General features: G+C 42.6%; 1 protein-coding gene across 4 annotated transcripts in view; it reads left to right on the top strand.

The window, feature by feature from the left end:
• The window catches only part of SETX (senataxin), an 84,155-nt gene extending 70,702 nt beyond the window's left edge, over positions 1-13,453 (top strand). For all 4 annotated transcript variants that reach the window (XM_059925908.1, XM_059925907.1, XM_059925905.1 and 1 more), the window contains 4 exons: positions 1,422-1,586; positions 4,969-5,067; positions 5,985-6,072; positions 10,064-13,453. In XM_059925908.1, the coding sequence (XP_059781891.1) occupies positions 1,422-1,586; positions 4,969-5,067; positions 5,985-6,072; positions 10,064-10,810 (1,099 nt within the window). In that variant the 3' untranslated portion in view covers positions 10,811-13,453. The remainder of the gene's footprint in view (positions 1-1,421; positions 1,587-4,968; positions 5,068-5,984; positions 6,073-10,063) is intronic.
• Positions 13,454-15,993: the final 2,540 nt, after the last annotated feature.

The raw sequence follows: 15,993 nt of genomic DNA, 5'->3' as shown, positions 1-15,993 counted from the left end.
CCATGCTGAGATCACAACCGTGAGTAAAACAGACGTGGCCCCAGTGCAAGGCTGCTGTGGTCTTAACAGGGGAGACAGACATTAACCAGGCCATCACCGTGGTGATTAATGATTCTGGTTGGGTTAAGTACTGTGAAGGATAAGTACAGATACAGTTGAGTCAAGGTGTGAGGCAGAGGGTGGACAGTACTTTCAGCATGTTGGATTGTGAATCAGGTGGTTTGTGAATGACAGCGAAAAGGAGCAGTGGTTGCTAATTAGGAAGCACCTCAGAGGAGCCAGGGCTTCTTGTGAGAGAATAAAGGAAGAGGAGCCCGGAGGCTGCATTTGTTAGCACAGATAGAAATGCCACCCCTGTATCATGACGTATGAAGAAATAGAAATTCCACCTCTGCGTCAGGAGAGAGCTGCAGAGCAAGTGGTGTCCTCCGTGAGAATAAGATATTAGTTAATAGCGGTGGAGGGAGGGGTCTCTCAGTGAAGAAGTTAGAAATACGGAGCAGTTGGCTGGGGGGTTGCTATTCCAGAGGGATTGTGAAGGTTGTAGTGGGGTCTGTTGGAATGGAGCAGAGGATTGAGAGTTTACCACATAAGTATTGTGGAGATGGATGGTCACGAGAAGAGTGTTGGCATGAGAGGTGACCGAATAAAGATTTCAGGTATGGAAAAGAAAGCTAGCTGACTGGGTTGTCTGTACAGTAAGTCTTGAAATTAGAATAGTGAGTATTTAAGGCTTTAAAGTGAGACAGATAAGGTAGCCTCGGGAATCAAGGTGCGAGTACAGGGCATCCCCCAGCGTGCACACATGTTGCATTTGGTATGGTAATGAGGGAATGCATTGTAGTTCGGGAGATGAGTTGGGAGTGCAGGATGAGGCCAGCAAGGACAGAGGACGTGATCCTGCTGTAGGGCCCCGTGTTTGTTCATCTCTGGGGGCTGGGTCACATTTAGTCTGTGTGGCTGCCATCCTCTCGGTCATGTGGTGCATGATCTGCATGGCCTGTGGTGGGGAATGCAGGAAGGTAGTACATCTGAAGCACTTTTCTCAGTGTTAGGAAGATAGTAAATCCTTAATGTTAGCTATTCATTAGTCATATCTTCATTATTATTATGAATACTTCCGTTCTCACTGCGGCTATCCCTGTTTTAATAAATGAAGAAACTGGTGCCTAAACATCACTTGACTCCAACCTCTTTTCTGTCATAGAACTTCGTGTTTCACTGGGCAGTTATTTTTATATTTATTCATATGTACAATATTAATGGTCATTATAACAGCCTCTTTGAATCACTGCTGACTGAATAAAGATGAAACCTACCCATGTACCCTTTACTGTAGTGGAAAACAAAGTGGAACTTAACTTAGCAATTGGACTGCTATTAGTTTTGATGTGTTGTATTTTTGTTTTCGTCTTATTTAGCTCATATGTAAATGTTCAAGAAATAAAACTGGTAATGGAAATAATTAAACTTATAAAAGACAAAAGAAAGGATGTTACTTTCCGAAACATTGGCATAATAACCCATTACAAGGCTCAGAAGATGATGATTCAGAAGGATTTGGACAAAGAGTTTGATGGAAAAGGGTGAGGCATCTCTATTTTTACAGATATTTCCAGTTTTTCTGTTGAATTAAAAAGAAGAAAGAGGGGATAGAAGGAAAGAAGAAAAGGAAACTTAACCCTAGGGAGTGGTCTTAGACCCTGGTAGTATAGAACAAGGAGACTAGGACCCCGGCTCCATAGGCTTGCGCTGGGAGGGAGTGTGGTTGCACTTGAAGCCCCTGTAGATGGAGTGCCTCCTGCCAGTTCAAATGTCATCACCGTTACACTTGACAATGGAAGTGACTGAGAAATTCTTCAGGCCTTTCCCTTTAGTTGGATGACTTGTTATCTGAATTCTAACTCTACTGAGAATCATGTATTCACATTTTCACTTAGAATAAAGTATTTAACCCTTTTAGTGCCTTCATGTATAGGGTGAAGATCATGTTTTTGTCTCCTTTATACCTCGACAGTAAAATTAAAAATTAAATATTGGAAATCCATTAACTCAAAAGTTTCTGCACCTAGAAACACACAAACTACCAAATTGACTCTAGAAATAAACAGAAACTTTGGATAGACCTATTAAATGTAAAGAGATTGAGTTAGTAATCACTTTCCAACAGAGAAAAACACAGGACCAGGCTTCACTGGTGGATTCTGTCAAACATTAAGAATTAACACCAGTCCTTTGCAAATGCTTCCAAAAAATAGAAGGGAATACTTTCTAACTCATTTTATGGGGCCAACATTACCCTGATACCAAAGCCATGGAGACATCACCAGAAAAGAAAACTATGGACCAATATCCGTTATGAATACGGGTGCAGAAATTCTCAACAAAATAATGGCAACTGAACTCAACAGCATATTAAAAGGATTATTTACCACAATCAAGTGGAATTTATCTCAGGAATGCAAGGTTGGTTCAACATATGCAAATCAGTCAGTGTGATATACCATATTAAAGGGGGAAACCCCACATGATGGTGATCATCTGAATAAATGTGGAAAAGACATTTGACTGAATGCAGCAACCTTTCATGATAAAGATAGTCAACAAACTAGGAATAGAAGGGAACTTCCTCAACCTAATAAAGAGCATCTATGAAAAACCCACAGCTAAACCATCATACGTGATGCTAAGATTAAAAGCTTTCCCCCTGTGATCAGGAAGGATGCCTCCTCTCACTGCTTCTGTGCAGCACTGCATTAGACGTTCTATGCGGAGCAGTTAAGCAAGAAAAGGAAAGAAATGGCATCCATATTTGAAAAGAAGAAGTAAAAGTGTCTCTTCACAAATGGCATAATCTGGGACTTGCCTGGTGGTCCAGTGGTTAAGACTCCATGCTTCCACCGCAGGGGGCATGGGTTTGATCCCTGGTCAGGGAACTAAGATCCTGCACGCCGCGTGGCCAAAAAAACACCAAAAACAAAAAAAAACCAACAAAAAAAACAAATGGCATACTCTTACATATAGAAAACCCTTAAAAAATCTATGCAAACTACTGGTCCTTATAAACAAGTTCAGCAGAGTTGTAGGGTACAAGATCAGTATACAAAAATCAGTTGTATTTCTGTACACTATAGAGAAATCTGAAAAAGAAAATTTTTTAAAATTCCATTTATAATAGCATCATAAAGAACAAAATACTTAGGAGTAAATGTAACCAAAGAAGTGTGAGCTCATACACAGAAGGACAAAACGTTGTTGAAAGAATTTAAAGAACTAGATAAATGTAAAGCCATTTCATGTTCATGGATCGGAAGACTTAATATTGTTAAGATGGCACCATTCCCCAGGTTGATCTACAGATTCATTGTTATCTCTGTCAAAATTCCAACTACCTTTTTTTACAGAAATGGACAAGCTTATTCTAAAATTCACATGGAAGTGCAAGAGACCCTAAATAGCTTGACAGAGAGCAATGTTGGAGGGCTCACACTTCCCTCTTTCAAAATTTACTACAAAGCTGTCAACACTGGTACTGTCATAAGGGTAGACATATAGACCAATAGAATAGAAGTGAGATTCCAGAAATAAATCCATACATTTATGGCCAGTTGATTTTCAACAAGGGTGCCAAGCCTATTCATTGGGGAAAGAATAGTTTTTCAACAAATGGTGCTGGAATAACTGGATATCCACATGCAAAAGAATGAATTTAGACCCCTGTCTCACACTGTATACAATAATTAACTCAAAATGAATTAGAGTCCTGAGTCTAAGAGACAAAATTATGAAACTTATAAGGAAACAAAGGTAAATTTATATGACCTCAGATTAGGCAACAGATTCTTAGATATGATACCCAAGCACAAGTAACCAAAGGAGAAGTAAATTGGCCTTCTTAAAAATTAAAAGCTTATGTGTTTCAAAGGACACACTATCAAAAGAGTGAAAAGTCAACACACAGAGTGGGAGAAAATACTTGCAAAATATTCATCTGATAAGTCATATCCGGAATATATAAAGAACTCATACAACTTAATAAAATGATAATCTAACTTTTTAAGTGGGCAAAGGATGTGAATAACATTTCTCAAAAGAAGATAAAAATCCAACAGGCACATGAAAAGCTGTTCCACATCATTTGTCATTAGGAAAATGCAAATCGAAACCACAATGAGGAGATAGCATTTCACACCCACCAAGATGACCATCATTACAAAAAAATAAAAATAACGAGTTTTGGCAAGGATGTGGAGAAATTGGAATACTTACACATTGCTGGTGAGAAACTGTAGAAAACAGTTTGGCAGTTCCTCCTAAAGTTGAACATAGAATTACCACGTGACCCAGCAATTCCACTCCTAGATACATACCTGAAAGAATTGAGAAAGGGTTCACACAAAAGCTTGTACATGAATGTTCGTAGCAACATTATTCATGATAGTCAAAAAGTGGAAACAACCCAAATGTCCAAAATTTGTACATAGGTAAAAAATAAATTGTGTATCTGTACAGGCTAATAGTCGTAGGAGGAATGAAGTACTGTTACAGTCTACGACACGGATGAACCTTGAAAACATGCTAGGTGAAGGAAGCCCAACACAAAAGGTCCCATATTTTATGATTCCATTTATATGAAATTTCCCATATAGAAAAGTCCATAGAGACAGACAGTAGATTAGTGGTTGCCAGCGCCTGGGGAGGGGGAGATAGAGACTGATGGCTGATAGGCACAGGGCTTCTCTCCTGGGTGATGGACATGCTATGAAATTAGATAGCGGTGATGGCTGTACACTGTAGTGAATGACAACACCACCAAATGGTGTACTTTAAAATGGTGAATTTTGTGTTATGTGAATTCTATTCCAATTTAAAAAGATAGCATTAAAAAAGTAAGAAATACTACTGTATAAATATGTATATTTAATAATTATCTTTTTTCAGTAAATATGTTTCTCTCTTCGTAAATAGGCCAGCAGAAGTAGATACCGTGGATGCCTTCCAGGGTCGTCAGAAAGATTGTGTTATTGTTACATGTGTCAGAGCAAATGCCATGCAAGGCTCAATTGGGTGGGTAACTGTCATTATTGATTCTTTGCTTGTTTATGATCCAGAGTTAGATCTTTTTTTTTTTTTTTAATTTTTATTTATTTTATTTATTTTTGGCTGTGTTGGGTCTTCGTTTCTGTGCGAGGGCTTTCTCTAGTTGCGGCGAGCTGGGACCACTCTTCATCGCGGTGCGCGGGCCTCTCACTGTCGCGGCCTCTCTTGTTGTGGAGCACAGGCTCCAGACGCGCAGGCTCAGTAGTTGTGGCTCACGGGCCTAGTTGCTCCGCGGCATGTGGGATCTTCCCAGACCAGGGCTCGAACCCGTGTCTCCTGCATTGGCAGGCAGATTCTCAACCAGTGCGCCACCAGGGAAGCCCCCGAGTTAGATCTTTTTAATCACTGTTAGAGAATACCATCATTTGCTCTATTTTCTTATATAAAAAATTGAGTAATATCTTGAAGGTTTCTTTTTTAAGTTGTGAAGTTGATCCACTGTTAGGTCTGCTTCTCCTGGTACCTTGTGTATTAACCCATGTCACAGTGTGAATCTGTTTTTTCACTTGATAAGAGTGAAACAGATTATTGAATCCAGTATATTTTGCAGGGGCATGTTCCTCTCCATGGTATGTGTCATAATTGATCTACTATCATATTTTTAGGATCTTTTAAGGCTTAAAAATCATACCATTAAAATTTCCAATATCTCATCCAAGTCAAAATAGGAAATCGACAGACAGATGCATCACTTTGAAAGAAAGCACTGGGCATCTTGTTTGTTTGCTGTCCTTAATGGGAATTGCTTCTGTGCCAGGTCCTGCACCATGACCTTAAAGCAGGAGCCCAAGAAAAGCTGTCTGAAACGCCTGTGTCTCACCTACACTGACATGCCGAGTCATTCTGAAGAAAGAAGTAACTTTTTTTTTCCTTCTGTTGCTTAGGTTTCTGGCAAGTTTGCAGAGATTGAATGTCACCATCACACGAGCCAAGTACAGCCTCTTCATCCTGGGACATTTGAGGACCCTGATGGTAGGTACATTCTAGAGAACCAGAGAACTCCGGAGTTTGCCCATCATGACTGATACCGGGTTGAGGTTTTGTTTTTATTTTTCATCAAAGTGGAATGATTTCGAGGCTACAAACAATAATGAGCCTCTTCCCCCTGGTTGTTATGTCCTCCAGCAGCTTCTTCCTGGGAGCTTTTGTAATGCCTAAACCGCTCACCCTTTCTTAGCCCAAGACCCAGGTATCCATAGTTTACTCTCAAGATGACCTTTAAAAAAAATTGATTCTACATCGTAGAATTGTTAGGAAGACATGTAAACCCATATATGTAAAGTGCTAGAAGATTGGTTAGCACTTAGTAAACACTCAGTAAATGTGGCTATTAGCCTAGCTTCATGCCAGAGAGAGGGGGAATGTGCAGGGAAGTGCGTGGATCTTCATTTCTGTCTTGGCACTTAGAGCAGCACTGCTTGCTGTTTCCCTTGAGGGGTGAGTGGCATCAGAGCTCCTCCGTCAGTACAGATACTCCTCTAGAAGGAGGGGCAAGTTTACATCTGTAGTCGACAAATAGTGCAGCTTAATTTGGTGAATCACAGCTAGATAAAGCATATATTTGCTGCCTGTCTCATTAGGTGTAATAACTCAGTTTCTCTAATTTCTGTATTTAACAGAGTCATTGGTTTATCTCAGGAGAGGTGCCAACTCAGTAGGTTTTTCCCCTGTTTTGGTTAGTTCCACCAGAGGGCGCACAAATACAGTCTTTCTCATTCAACTCTTACCTAGATCTGTGGTCTTCAACCTTTGTTGTTTGTGTACCCCCTTGAAAGAATGTTTAAAAGCTGTGTATCCTCCGTTTTTAAGTTTATATTGAAAATTTTTCATCGTAAGTGTTGATAAAGATTTTGTTTCTAATGTATTGTAAATATTTGACATTTAAAAATAAAGCTATTAAAAATAAATCCATTATGCCACTCTTAAATATATCCAGTGGAATAGAGAGCAGTGTTATTCTTTCTGCTCTTTAAAATTGAATTGCCATTTATACTGTTTAGGATAAAATTCAGTGGGGGTAGTTTATATATTTTCATAATTAAAAGCCTTTCTGTTAATATGACTATTAGGCTTTTCTGCCACAAAAAATTTACATGTAAATTTGAAAGTTTAAAGAATTGGTTTTCATAACTATTTGGGGAAACTGTGTGAAGGGTGCGTGGAACCTCTGTACTGTTTTGGTAACTTCCTGTGAATCTATGGTTACCTCAAAGAGTTTTTTAAAAAATTATTTTTCCTGTGACCATAAGGATCTGAGTATTAACGAACGATATCTTGTCAGTTGAGTAACGTATTAACAGTTACTATTTTCACACAGTTGAATTTTGATAATGTTCAAACCCGAAAAGTAAAATGTTTATAGAGCTGTGTCTCTTAGACGCCCTGATAGCGGGAGCCTTCATGGGCGCCCCTCTGTTTACCACCCCCTCTATTTGACACCCAGGCGTGTTTACCTCCCCTAGCCGTGCGCCCTGTGGTCAGATTTGGGACAGGTGAGAGTTGTGGTGGTTGTGAAGGATGGAGTGGAAGGGCAGAAAAGCCCCAGGAGGACATAGGGAACTGGGGTTTGGAAGCTGAGGTTTGGAAATTGATTCCCAGAAAACGTTCTCACATCCCCCCGAGGAAGTCTCTGTGAGCCCCAGAGTCACCGTCACGCAGATTTGAAGACCACTGACATCTAGCTGCGGTATAGACGTTATTGTCTTCACTCTGGGAAGCCAGTGTGACAAAAAGAGACCGACAGAACAGAATAGAAAAACTTCCAGTTTATCATTTGGACCTTGCAATCCAACTTACGTATTTGTCCTTGGGCTTCCCCCCACCCCAGCCTCTTTTTTTTTTTTTTTTTGGTTCTTCAGCCCAGTTTCCCTTATGGAGATGGAATCAGTGATTAAGGCACTTGGTTTCCTCTGAGAAATCAAGACTAAATAGCTCCTTCTCAGAACTGTTTTTGTGATCTAGGGATTGGATTAAACAGCAAGTTTAGGTGCAGTAGAATTGGCAGAAATAGCAGCAAGGCCATCTGCTTTACATCTGTGTTCCAGCCACAGGGTAGGACTCTCAAGAGCTCTCCTGAGTCAGGGAGATCGGAGCCTGGTACTGCTCATATGCATCTTCCTGGTGCATGCGGTCACCGTACCGTGCACTTGATTTGCACGACTTGCTTTAAAAGACCCTGTGAGGCCTGCATTGCCAGCATAGTTTATCAAATCCAAGCAGCCATTAGTTATATAATGGGCATCATTATTTTATGTTCTACTATTGAACTGTGACACTTTATTTTCACTTAGAATTTTTGTTTTATAGTTACTGAAAGAACTTTTTTAGACTTTAGACAGATTTTTATTGGGTTGGCCAGAAGGTTCATTTGGGTTTTTCTGTAACATCTGAATGAACTTTTTGGCCAACCCAGTGTCATACCACTCTTGTTCATACATAGGAAATATAGCAAAATAGATAGACTAAGATACCCCTGAAAGCATCTCACTTTCAGACTAACACTCTGGTCGTCCCCATTCACCATCCCATTTACCCTTGCTCACGCTCGAACCGTTCCCTGTGCAGTCAGAGGCGTCTCATGAGACGACCCCACTGTGGTCCCCGGGGTTTTTTCCAACTTCTGATCTCCATTCTCCAAGTTGTAGTGCTGGTACTTTCTTGTCGTATCAGAGGATGTCTGTGGAAAGATTTTTCAGGCAAGAGCCAGGACTCATTCTTTTTAAAAGCGGTTTGTTGACTAAAAGTCAAGAGGTTGTAGTCACCCAGCCATGAATTCCTCCAGGATTACATACATGGAAACTGCTGCCTGGCCAAGAGGCACCCCAAAGTCAGAAATGGTAAAACGTGAAAATAAAGGGCATTTTATTTTTTTTCAAAGCGCATTTTAGAGTCATCTAAATAAAATACTATTCATACTTTACAGTGAGGAAACAGGCTCAGAGAGGTCAAGTGACTTGACCAAGGTCACACAGCAGGTCAGTACTATGTATGCAGCTTCACTGCTATACCCTTACCCACCTTCTTGAGTAGTGCAGGAGCCCCCATGAGGGGAGCTATCCTTTTCTTCTCTTTCCTTCAGTCTCCGTCTTTTTTCCTCCCTCATACTCTCTCTTTCTTCTGTCTAAAGAGGCCCAAGTTCTGATGGTTGTAAAGAAGCAATTTATTGCTGAGGAAACTCTAAAAGGAAGAGAGGAGAGATGCGTGAGTTGGGTTTTTGTTTTGTTTTGTTTTTCCCTTTAGATGTGCTTTTCATAACTTAAGCTCTTCTAGAAAAGAGACAAAAGTGGGACAATATCTTTGGAATAGTTATCTCAGTGGATTAAGATCGTTTAGCCCTTTGGAGTTTGGGAAGCCTTTGGGAATTTGATGAAAGCTATGGACCTCTTTCTAGAACAGTCAGCATGCACTCAAAAGTTAGAGCTTTCTGAAACCAAGCCTTCCTCTTCCAGAATGTTAGCCTTGGCCGGAGGCAGGCAAGACTCTAGGATCAGCAGTGTCAAGGGAACTCGGTGGGATGACGCAGCCCTTCTGTGTCCGTGTTGTCCGGGATCCTAGTCCTGGTCACATGCGGCTGCTGAGCACTTGCAGTGTGGCTGGTGCAACTGAGGAAATGAATGTTTAATTTTGCTTAATTGAAGTTTAGATAGCTACATGAGGCTACCGGCAGTTGGTACAGATTTGCATGACAGCTAATTCACCACGTGGCCTGAGTAACAGTGGTAAAATGGTGGAAGTTCTTTCTTAGAGGTGGTGCCCAGTGTTCTTTTCTAGCAGCGTGGCTTTATCGTTCTGTATTCCACCTTATTTTTCCTTTCAGCCTTGTCTAACGAGTAGTGGATTCTTGAGAATCTGTTCACGAAAGTATACTTACTGTTTGTTCAGAAGCGAAAACTGGAACCTCTGCTTCCCAAGCATATGAAGTGTTTCTTTGGGATGTAATTTTCTTCCTTCTCTTTGTTTCAAGGAAAACCAGCATTGGAATCACCTGATTCAGGATGCACAGAAGCGTGGTGCCATTATTAAGACTTGGGACAAAAACTATAGACACGATGCAGTGAAGATTCTGAAACTCAAGCCCATACTGCAGAGAAGTCTGACTCACCCTCCTGCTGTCGCCCCAGAGGTGTCCACACCCCAGGGCGGAGTGCCCAGCAACAAGCTAGACAGTGAATTTGCCAAGATGTCCTTTGCTTCTTCCCCGTACCACTCACCCTCTGACTCCAAAGAAGCCACTGTCACTGTTACTGCAAAGGACCCTGAAAGGCCACCCATTCAGGACCGGCTTCGGGACCCACGACTGCTTAGGAGGATGGGCTTGGGCTGTGAAGCCAAAGGGAAATGCCTCAGTGAGCTGCAGCCCTCGAGCCCCCAGTATCCCGGAGCAACGCCTCCCTTGGGAGAGCCAGGCTTCCCCGGAAGTCACCAGGATCCGACCAGTATCGGGCAGCAGCCCCCCGCCAAGGGAGCTGCTGTGAACAACCACAGTCCTCACGCGCAGTGCGACGCTCCAGCTGCTAGTACCAGTGCTTCCACGAGTAAACGTGCCCAGGAAGGCGGGGCACTCAGCCACAGGAGGGAGACCGGGGCCTTCACTGAGGGGGATCAGGAGAGGCGTGGCTCTCTGAGCCACCACACAAAGAGGAACTCAGGCTGGGACGAGAGGGGACTGGAGGAGGAGGACAGTAGCTTAAAGAAGAGGAGGCTTTTATAGTGGAGCCAAATGAGACTGTCAGCCACAGCGTTACTGCAGACTTCGGATGACCAGCTAGTAGGACTGTCCAGATAAGATTACTTTTTTCCTTAAAGGAGTTTGTGTGCTGTTGGAAACCAGAAAATGTATCCTAACACATGGGCCTCTTGGTCATCTTCAGTACTTTTTGTCAGTTGCAAAAGCTTTCAGAAAGCATTTGTGTATCAGTAATAATGTCCTCGAAGTTGAAGACTTAAAATGTTGATCTCTTGTTCTTCTGTAGAAAAGGTCAGACTGGAGAGGATGCTGTAAAAGTTGGAATGTATAATTTGTATAGCAAATAACAGAATCCTTTTAAAATTTAATCTGGTAGACAGCTTTTCTTTCCCCTGCTTAAAATGTTAATCATTTTCAACGGAACAAACCTTATATTTAAAAAAAACAAAAGGTGGGAGGAGGGCAGGTCCTTTCAAAGATTGTTGTAGCAAACAGACGTCTTTAACAGCCAAGGCGGCCTGAGAGAAGGGAGTCAGTGCATTGGGTCAGATGCCTCTCATCCTGTTAAACCAACTGGCGTGTCCTGGGCAAGACCCTGGGAAGCAAAGCTCTGTTAGGTGAAGTTCCACTCATGCACCTTTTTAGACGAGGCACCTTGGCACAGGATATTACGTTTCTGTGAGGAGTTCGTCTGCCTATTGTAGCGAGCACATAGTTCTCTAGCTAAAATTCTCATTCTTCGAGAGATGCAAGAATGTGAAATGAAAGAATAATTCTTGAAATGTCATTCAGATGCCCCCAGCATATTGTGAATTTCCTGCAACTGGTGGGTTACAAATCCAGTGGTTGCCAAGTATTAGATCAGTGCTGGGGTGGCTTGTGGAAGCCTGTAGATCGCCAAGAGAATCCAACTCATGAAAAGCTGGATGTTTAGCATCTTCCCAAGGGATTCTGGTCACCGGGCAGCTTGGGAACCAGATAGGGCAGACCAGATACAATATTTTAGGCAGGAGAGAAACATCCTCTAAAAAGAGAAGGACGGGAGAGGAGGGCAAATACTTGGAGTTGAGAACAGGAAGAGAGTTGACAGATTTCCTATGATCTTTGGAAACCATCGTAAGTGACGCAAATACTCCGCTGTGGTGGAAGATCTGGTTAGAGGGGTTGTGCTTCTGTGAAAGGAAGTGGCCACGGTGGGCGGAGATTTGAGAGACTTGGATGAGGGCAGGGCTGCCTAATTTCAAAGTCCAGTTTTCCAAGCGCACACGCACACACACTGATGCTGAGGTACCACAGACTGAGAATCTGTGTTAGTAACAGCCGACCATTGTTTGAACTAGCCGTTTGTAGTGAATGCTGTGCGGCCCTAGCTAGTTTGGGGGAGAAAGCAGGCATTCCTGAAGGTGAATGTGCACCATTTGAAACTTTTTCGGTCGTCTGCTTTTTAAGCAAAAAGGGCTTTGTGTTCATCAGGAATTCTACTGAAGCAGGTTATTAAGAGCTTTAAAAAAAATGTTTGGTTGCCAAAGGTTTAAACATGCTACTTCTTTGTTACCCTTGTCCCTCCCACTGGTGTCCAGACCTCTGCTGATGGGATTGAACACTCCTGTCACTCGGGGAGCACGTGCTCTGTCCCCACAGTCAACCCCTGCTCCCCGTTCACGGAGGCGGGCTGAGCCCCACTCTGGGTCAGGGGCTTCGTAAGCTTCCTGCCTGGCCTTTGGCAAGAAAGCTCATTGTTTCTTTAAGTTTACTTTCCTGCTGTCTTGGTAAAATGCTTCATTTAGCAGACACTTGTAGTGACAATTTAGAGAATCTAAAACCTGTAAGCTTATAGAAGAGGCATGCTGGAAAGAGCTGGGGTCAGGAACTTCTCCCACTCCGCTCACACAACACATGAAGTAAGTAAGTGCTCCCCACCCTACGTACTTTGCTGCCCCACCCGAACGATGTTATTTCCTGTTAAGTTTGGTGCCTGTTCTCACACGTGTTCACTTTTGGTTCACCTTCCACCTAGTCTGGTAACGCGAGAATTAGTGCATCATCCCTTGTAATGAGCAAGCCTGTGTCCTGACAGCCTCTCCCAGCAGGAAACAGTCATACCTGACATTGCATTGGAATCGATTTGTGGTTCCAGTTGGTGTATGTATTTGCATTAAGCATTTCATATGTACAGTGTGGCCTTTCTTGATGTGGCTGTCATAGCAGTGTTGTTGATTGGTGGTCAACCTTATTGCAGGTGAAAAATACGGCTGTTAGTTTTTGTCCTTGCCATGGCGTTATAAGAAAGTGGCCTTGTCTTCTTTCAATCTTAGCTCTTTCAACATGAATATATTCTACTTAAAAATTTGTTTTGCTTCTTTGTATATAATTTGCCTTGGACTTACTGTGCACAGTTTATTTAGTTCTGTGTTTTCATGTATTATCAGGAGCAAATTTGATAAGTACATGTGAATAACCTCCTGTAAATGAGTTTCATAACAAAATTGTACTAAACTGTTTTCTAAAGTTAGTTGTGCAGATTGATAATTTTTTTGCTGTAGTTTTGATTCTTTCTGTGCTCTGAATTCCTAGCTGGGATTTGGCGAGCAATAGCCCTGTTGTCTTTGTTAAAACCTGAATATTAAGAGAAAATGGCAGAATTAAAAGTGGAAACAAGAAAACTGACGTGGGTTAGGAGTTATGTGTTTTTGGATGAAGGTTCAAGGCACTTCCCAGATATTCCATTTAGTCTGCCATTAGATTTATTTTATGCCGAAATTATCTGGTGGGGATTTGTTTTATTCCGGTTTCTCATCCAGTCCGCACCCCCAGCTCTCCTTGCTTCTCAGCTCTTCTTGGAATCTTACCTGTAAGGTTGCAGGGTGCACTGTGGCTAGTTGTGGTGTCGGTTACACGTTGACGTTTGGTCCAGAAATGCACGCTCACCTCCAGGCTAAGATTGGGGAGCAGGTGAGAGAGGAGGGACGGATGAACGGTGACCCACGAAAGCAGCTCCCGGGGCACCGATGGGGGCGCAGGGAATAGACGGCCAAGTTGGGGGTCACCACTGATGGCTACGAAAGTACAACTCGTTTTATAAAAGCAGTGGCTTCAGGGGGCGCAGTCCGATGTGCTGTGCTCCGCCAGGACGTGGGCACCGCCAGCTTCGCTGGGCCTCCCGCTCATTCCGGATGGAGGCACCAACTACCCACGAAGGTGAAGTGACGTACGTGTTCTGGGACAAGATGAACTTGCCAGTGACCTGATGGGAGGTGAGTGCTCTGCGATGGCTGTTTTACTTGTGGCGTTCATTACTGCAGCAGCTGTAGCAGTGATTCTTCAAGTCCCTCCTGACCAGCACACGCGGTGTCACCACCATCTCCTGGGTTTCACCATTTATTGTTTGAGGAATAAATAATTCAGGGAGGAAACTAAAATGTAACTTCACCTTAAGTAGCATTTCCAGTGTTGTGCCAGCACCGTGAAGGCGGGTTCTGTACACAGGGGATCCCTCTATAACTCTTAAAGGACCTGAGTTATCGTCACCCCGTCCTGCTGTACAGAAGGCATTTGCCAAGTCAGATGGGGTAGATGGTGTCTGCAGTCGGACGGTGCGCGGAGCCACGGGAGCTGCCCTTGTGCTCTCTTCGTTAGAGCTCGGGCCCAGCCGTGCTGCTGGGCACTGTTGCCTTTGCTCTAAGCAGCATTGCTGCAAGTCACATTGTTAGTAGTTTTCAGCCTGGGAGGTGCACTTCGGAGTCACCTGGCGGAACTTCTGAAAAATTCCCACTCCCGGGCCCTACTCTAGAATTCCTGATTTCATGGGTCTGGGGGCAAGTACTTGTCGCCTTTTTTTTTTTTTAAACTTGAGCTTAAACTCACTCTCAGGTGTTTCCGTCGAGTGGCCAGCCTTGCAGCCTGGCTCCTAAGGGTTCAGGAGGAAAAGGGAGCAGCCTTGGGGCCCATTGGGGTCACGTCTGCCTTCCTCAGTAATGGTCCCCCGCAGGGGCCCTGAGTGGGGCGAGGCCCACCACCAAAAGCCATCTGGCCATCTCTGCTTTTGTTCAGAAGGAGATTCCCAAGGGCTGCACAGTGGGGCTGGGGAAGGAGGTCTGGGAATATATCCAGAGAAAACCATAAATCGAAAAGATACGTGTACCCTGATGTTCATTGCAGCGCTATTTACGATAGCCAAGACATGGAAGCAACCTAAATGTCCATCCACAGAGGAATGGATAAAGAAGATGTGGTACATATATACAATGGAATATTACTCGGCCATAAAAAAGAACGAAATAATGCCATTTGCAGCAACATGCATGGACTTAGAGATGGTCATACTGAGTGAAGTAAGTCAGAGACAAATATCATATGATGTTGCTTATGTGTGGAATCTAAAAAAATGATACAAATGGACTTATTTACAGAACAGAAATAGAGTCACAGATGTAGAAAACAAACTTATGGTTACCAGGGGGAAGGGGGGGGAGGGGGAGGGATAAATTAGGAGATTGGGATTGACATGTACACACTACTATGTATAAAATAGATAACTAATAAGGACCTACTGTATAGCACAGGGAACTCTTCTCATTAGTCTGTAATGGCCTATATGGGAAAAGAATCTAAAAAAGAATGGATATATGTATATGTATAACTGATTTGTTTTGCTGTACAGCAGAAACTAACAACATTTTAAATCAACTATACCCCCATAAAAATTAAAAAAAACACAAAACAAAAACCACGCTGCCACCATTCAGGTCACAGGGACATCTTATCTTGGTTCCTCTGGTCAGAGGGATGGGTTTTCTATGAGGATTTTCCCACAGTCCCCGCTCACAGGGGCCTCTTTTCCTGGTCCTCCAGAAAACTACAAAACATTGCTGCTGCTTCCTTTACCAGATATCCGCCCTGGTCATTGCAAGTATCTGAAATAGTTAATTCTGATCTTTTTTTATAGTCTACTGCCATAAAAAGGAAGGCATAAGGGCATCACTCTTCTTTTTAAAGTGCATTTATAAATTAAATCTATTTATTTTTCTTTTTATTTTTTTAAATTAAACTTTTTTAAAGAAAAAATTGGAAAATTTTATTTGAGCCAAATTTGAGGATTATAACCCAGGAAGAACATCTCAGAAAACTCTGAGAACTGTTCCCTAATTTTCTTTTTAAGCCCTTTAATTGCCACCTCTTCTAGTATTTAAACTGATCTAGTGAATCTA

This window comes from Balaenoptera ricei, chromosome 6 (assembly GCF_028023285.1).
Source record: "Balaenoptera ricei isolate mBalRic1 chromosome 6, mBalRic1.hap2, whole genome shotgun sequence".
Classification (NCBI taxonomy): domain Eukaryota; kingdom Metazoa; phylum Chordata; class Mammalia; order Artiodactyla; family Balaenopteridae; genus Balaenoptera; species Balaenoptera ricei.
This window is presented reverse-complemented; position numbering and strand designations above follow the sequence as displayed.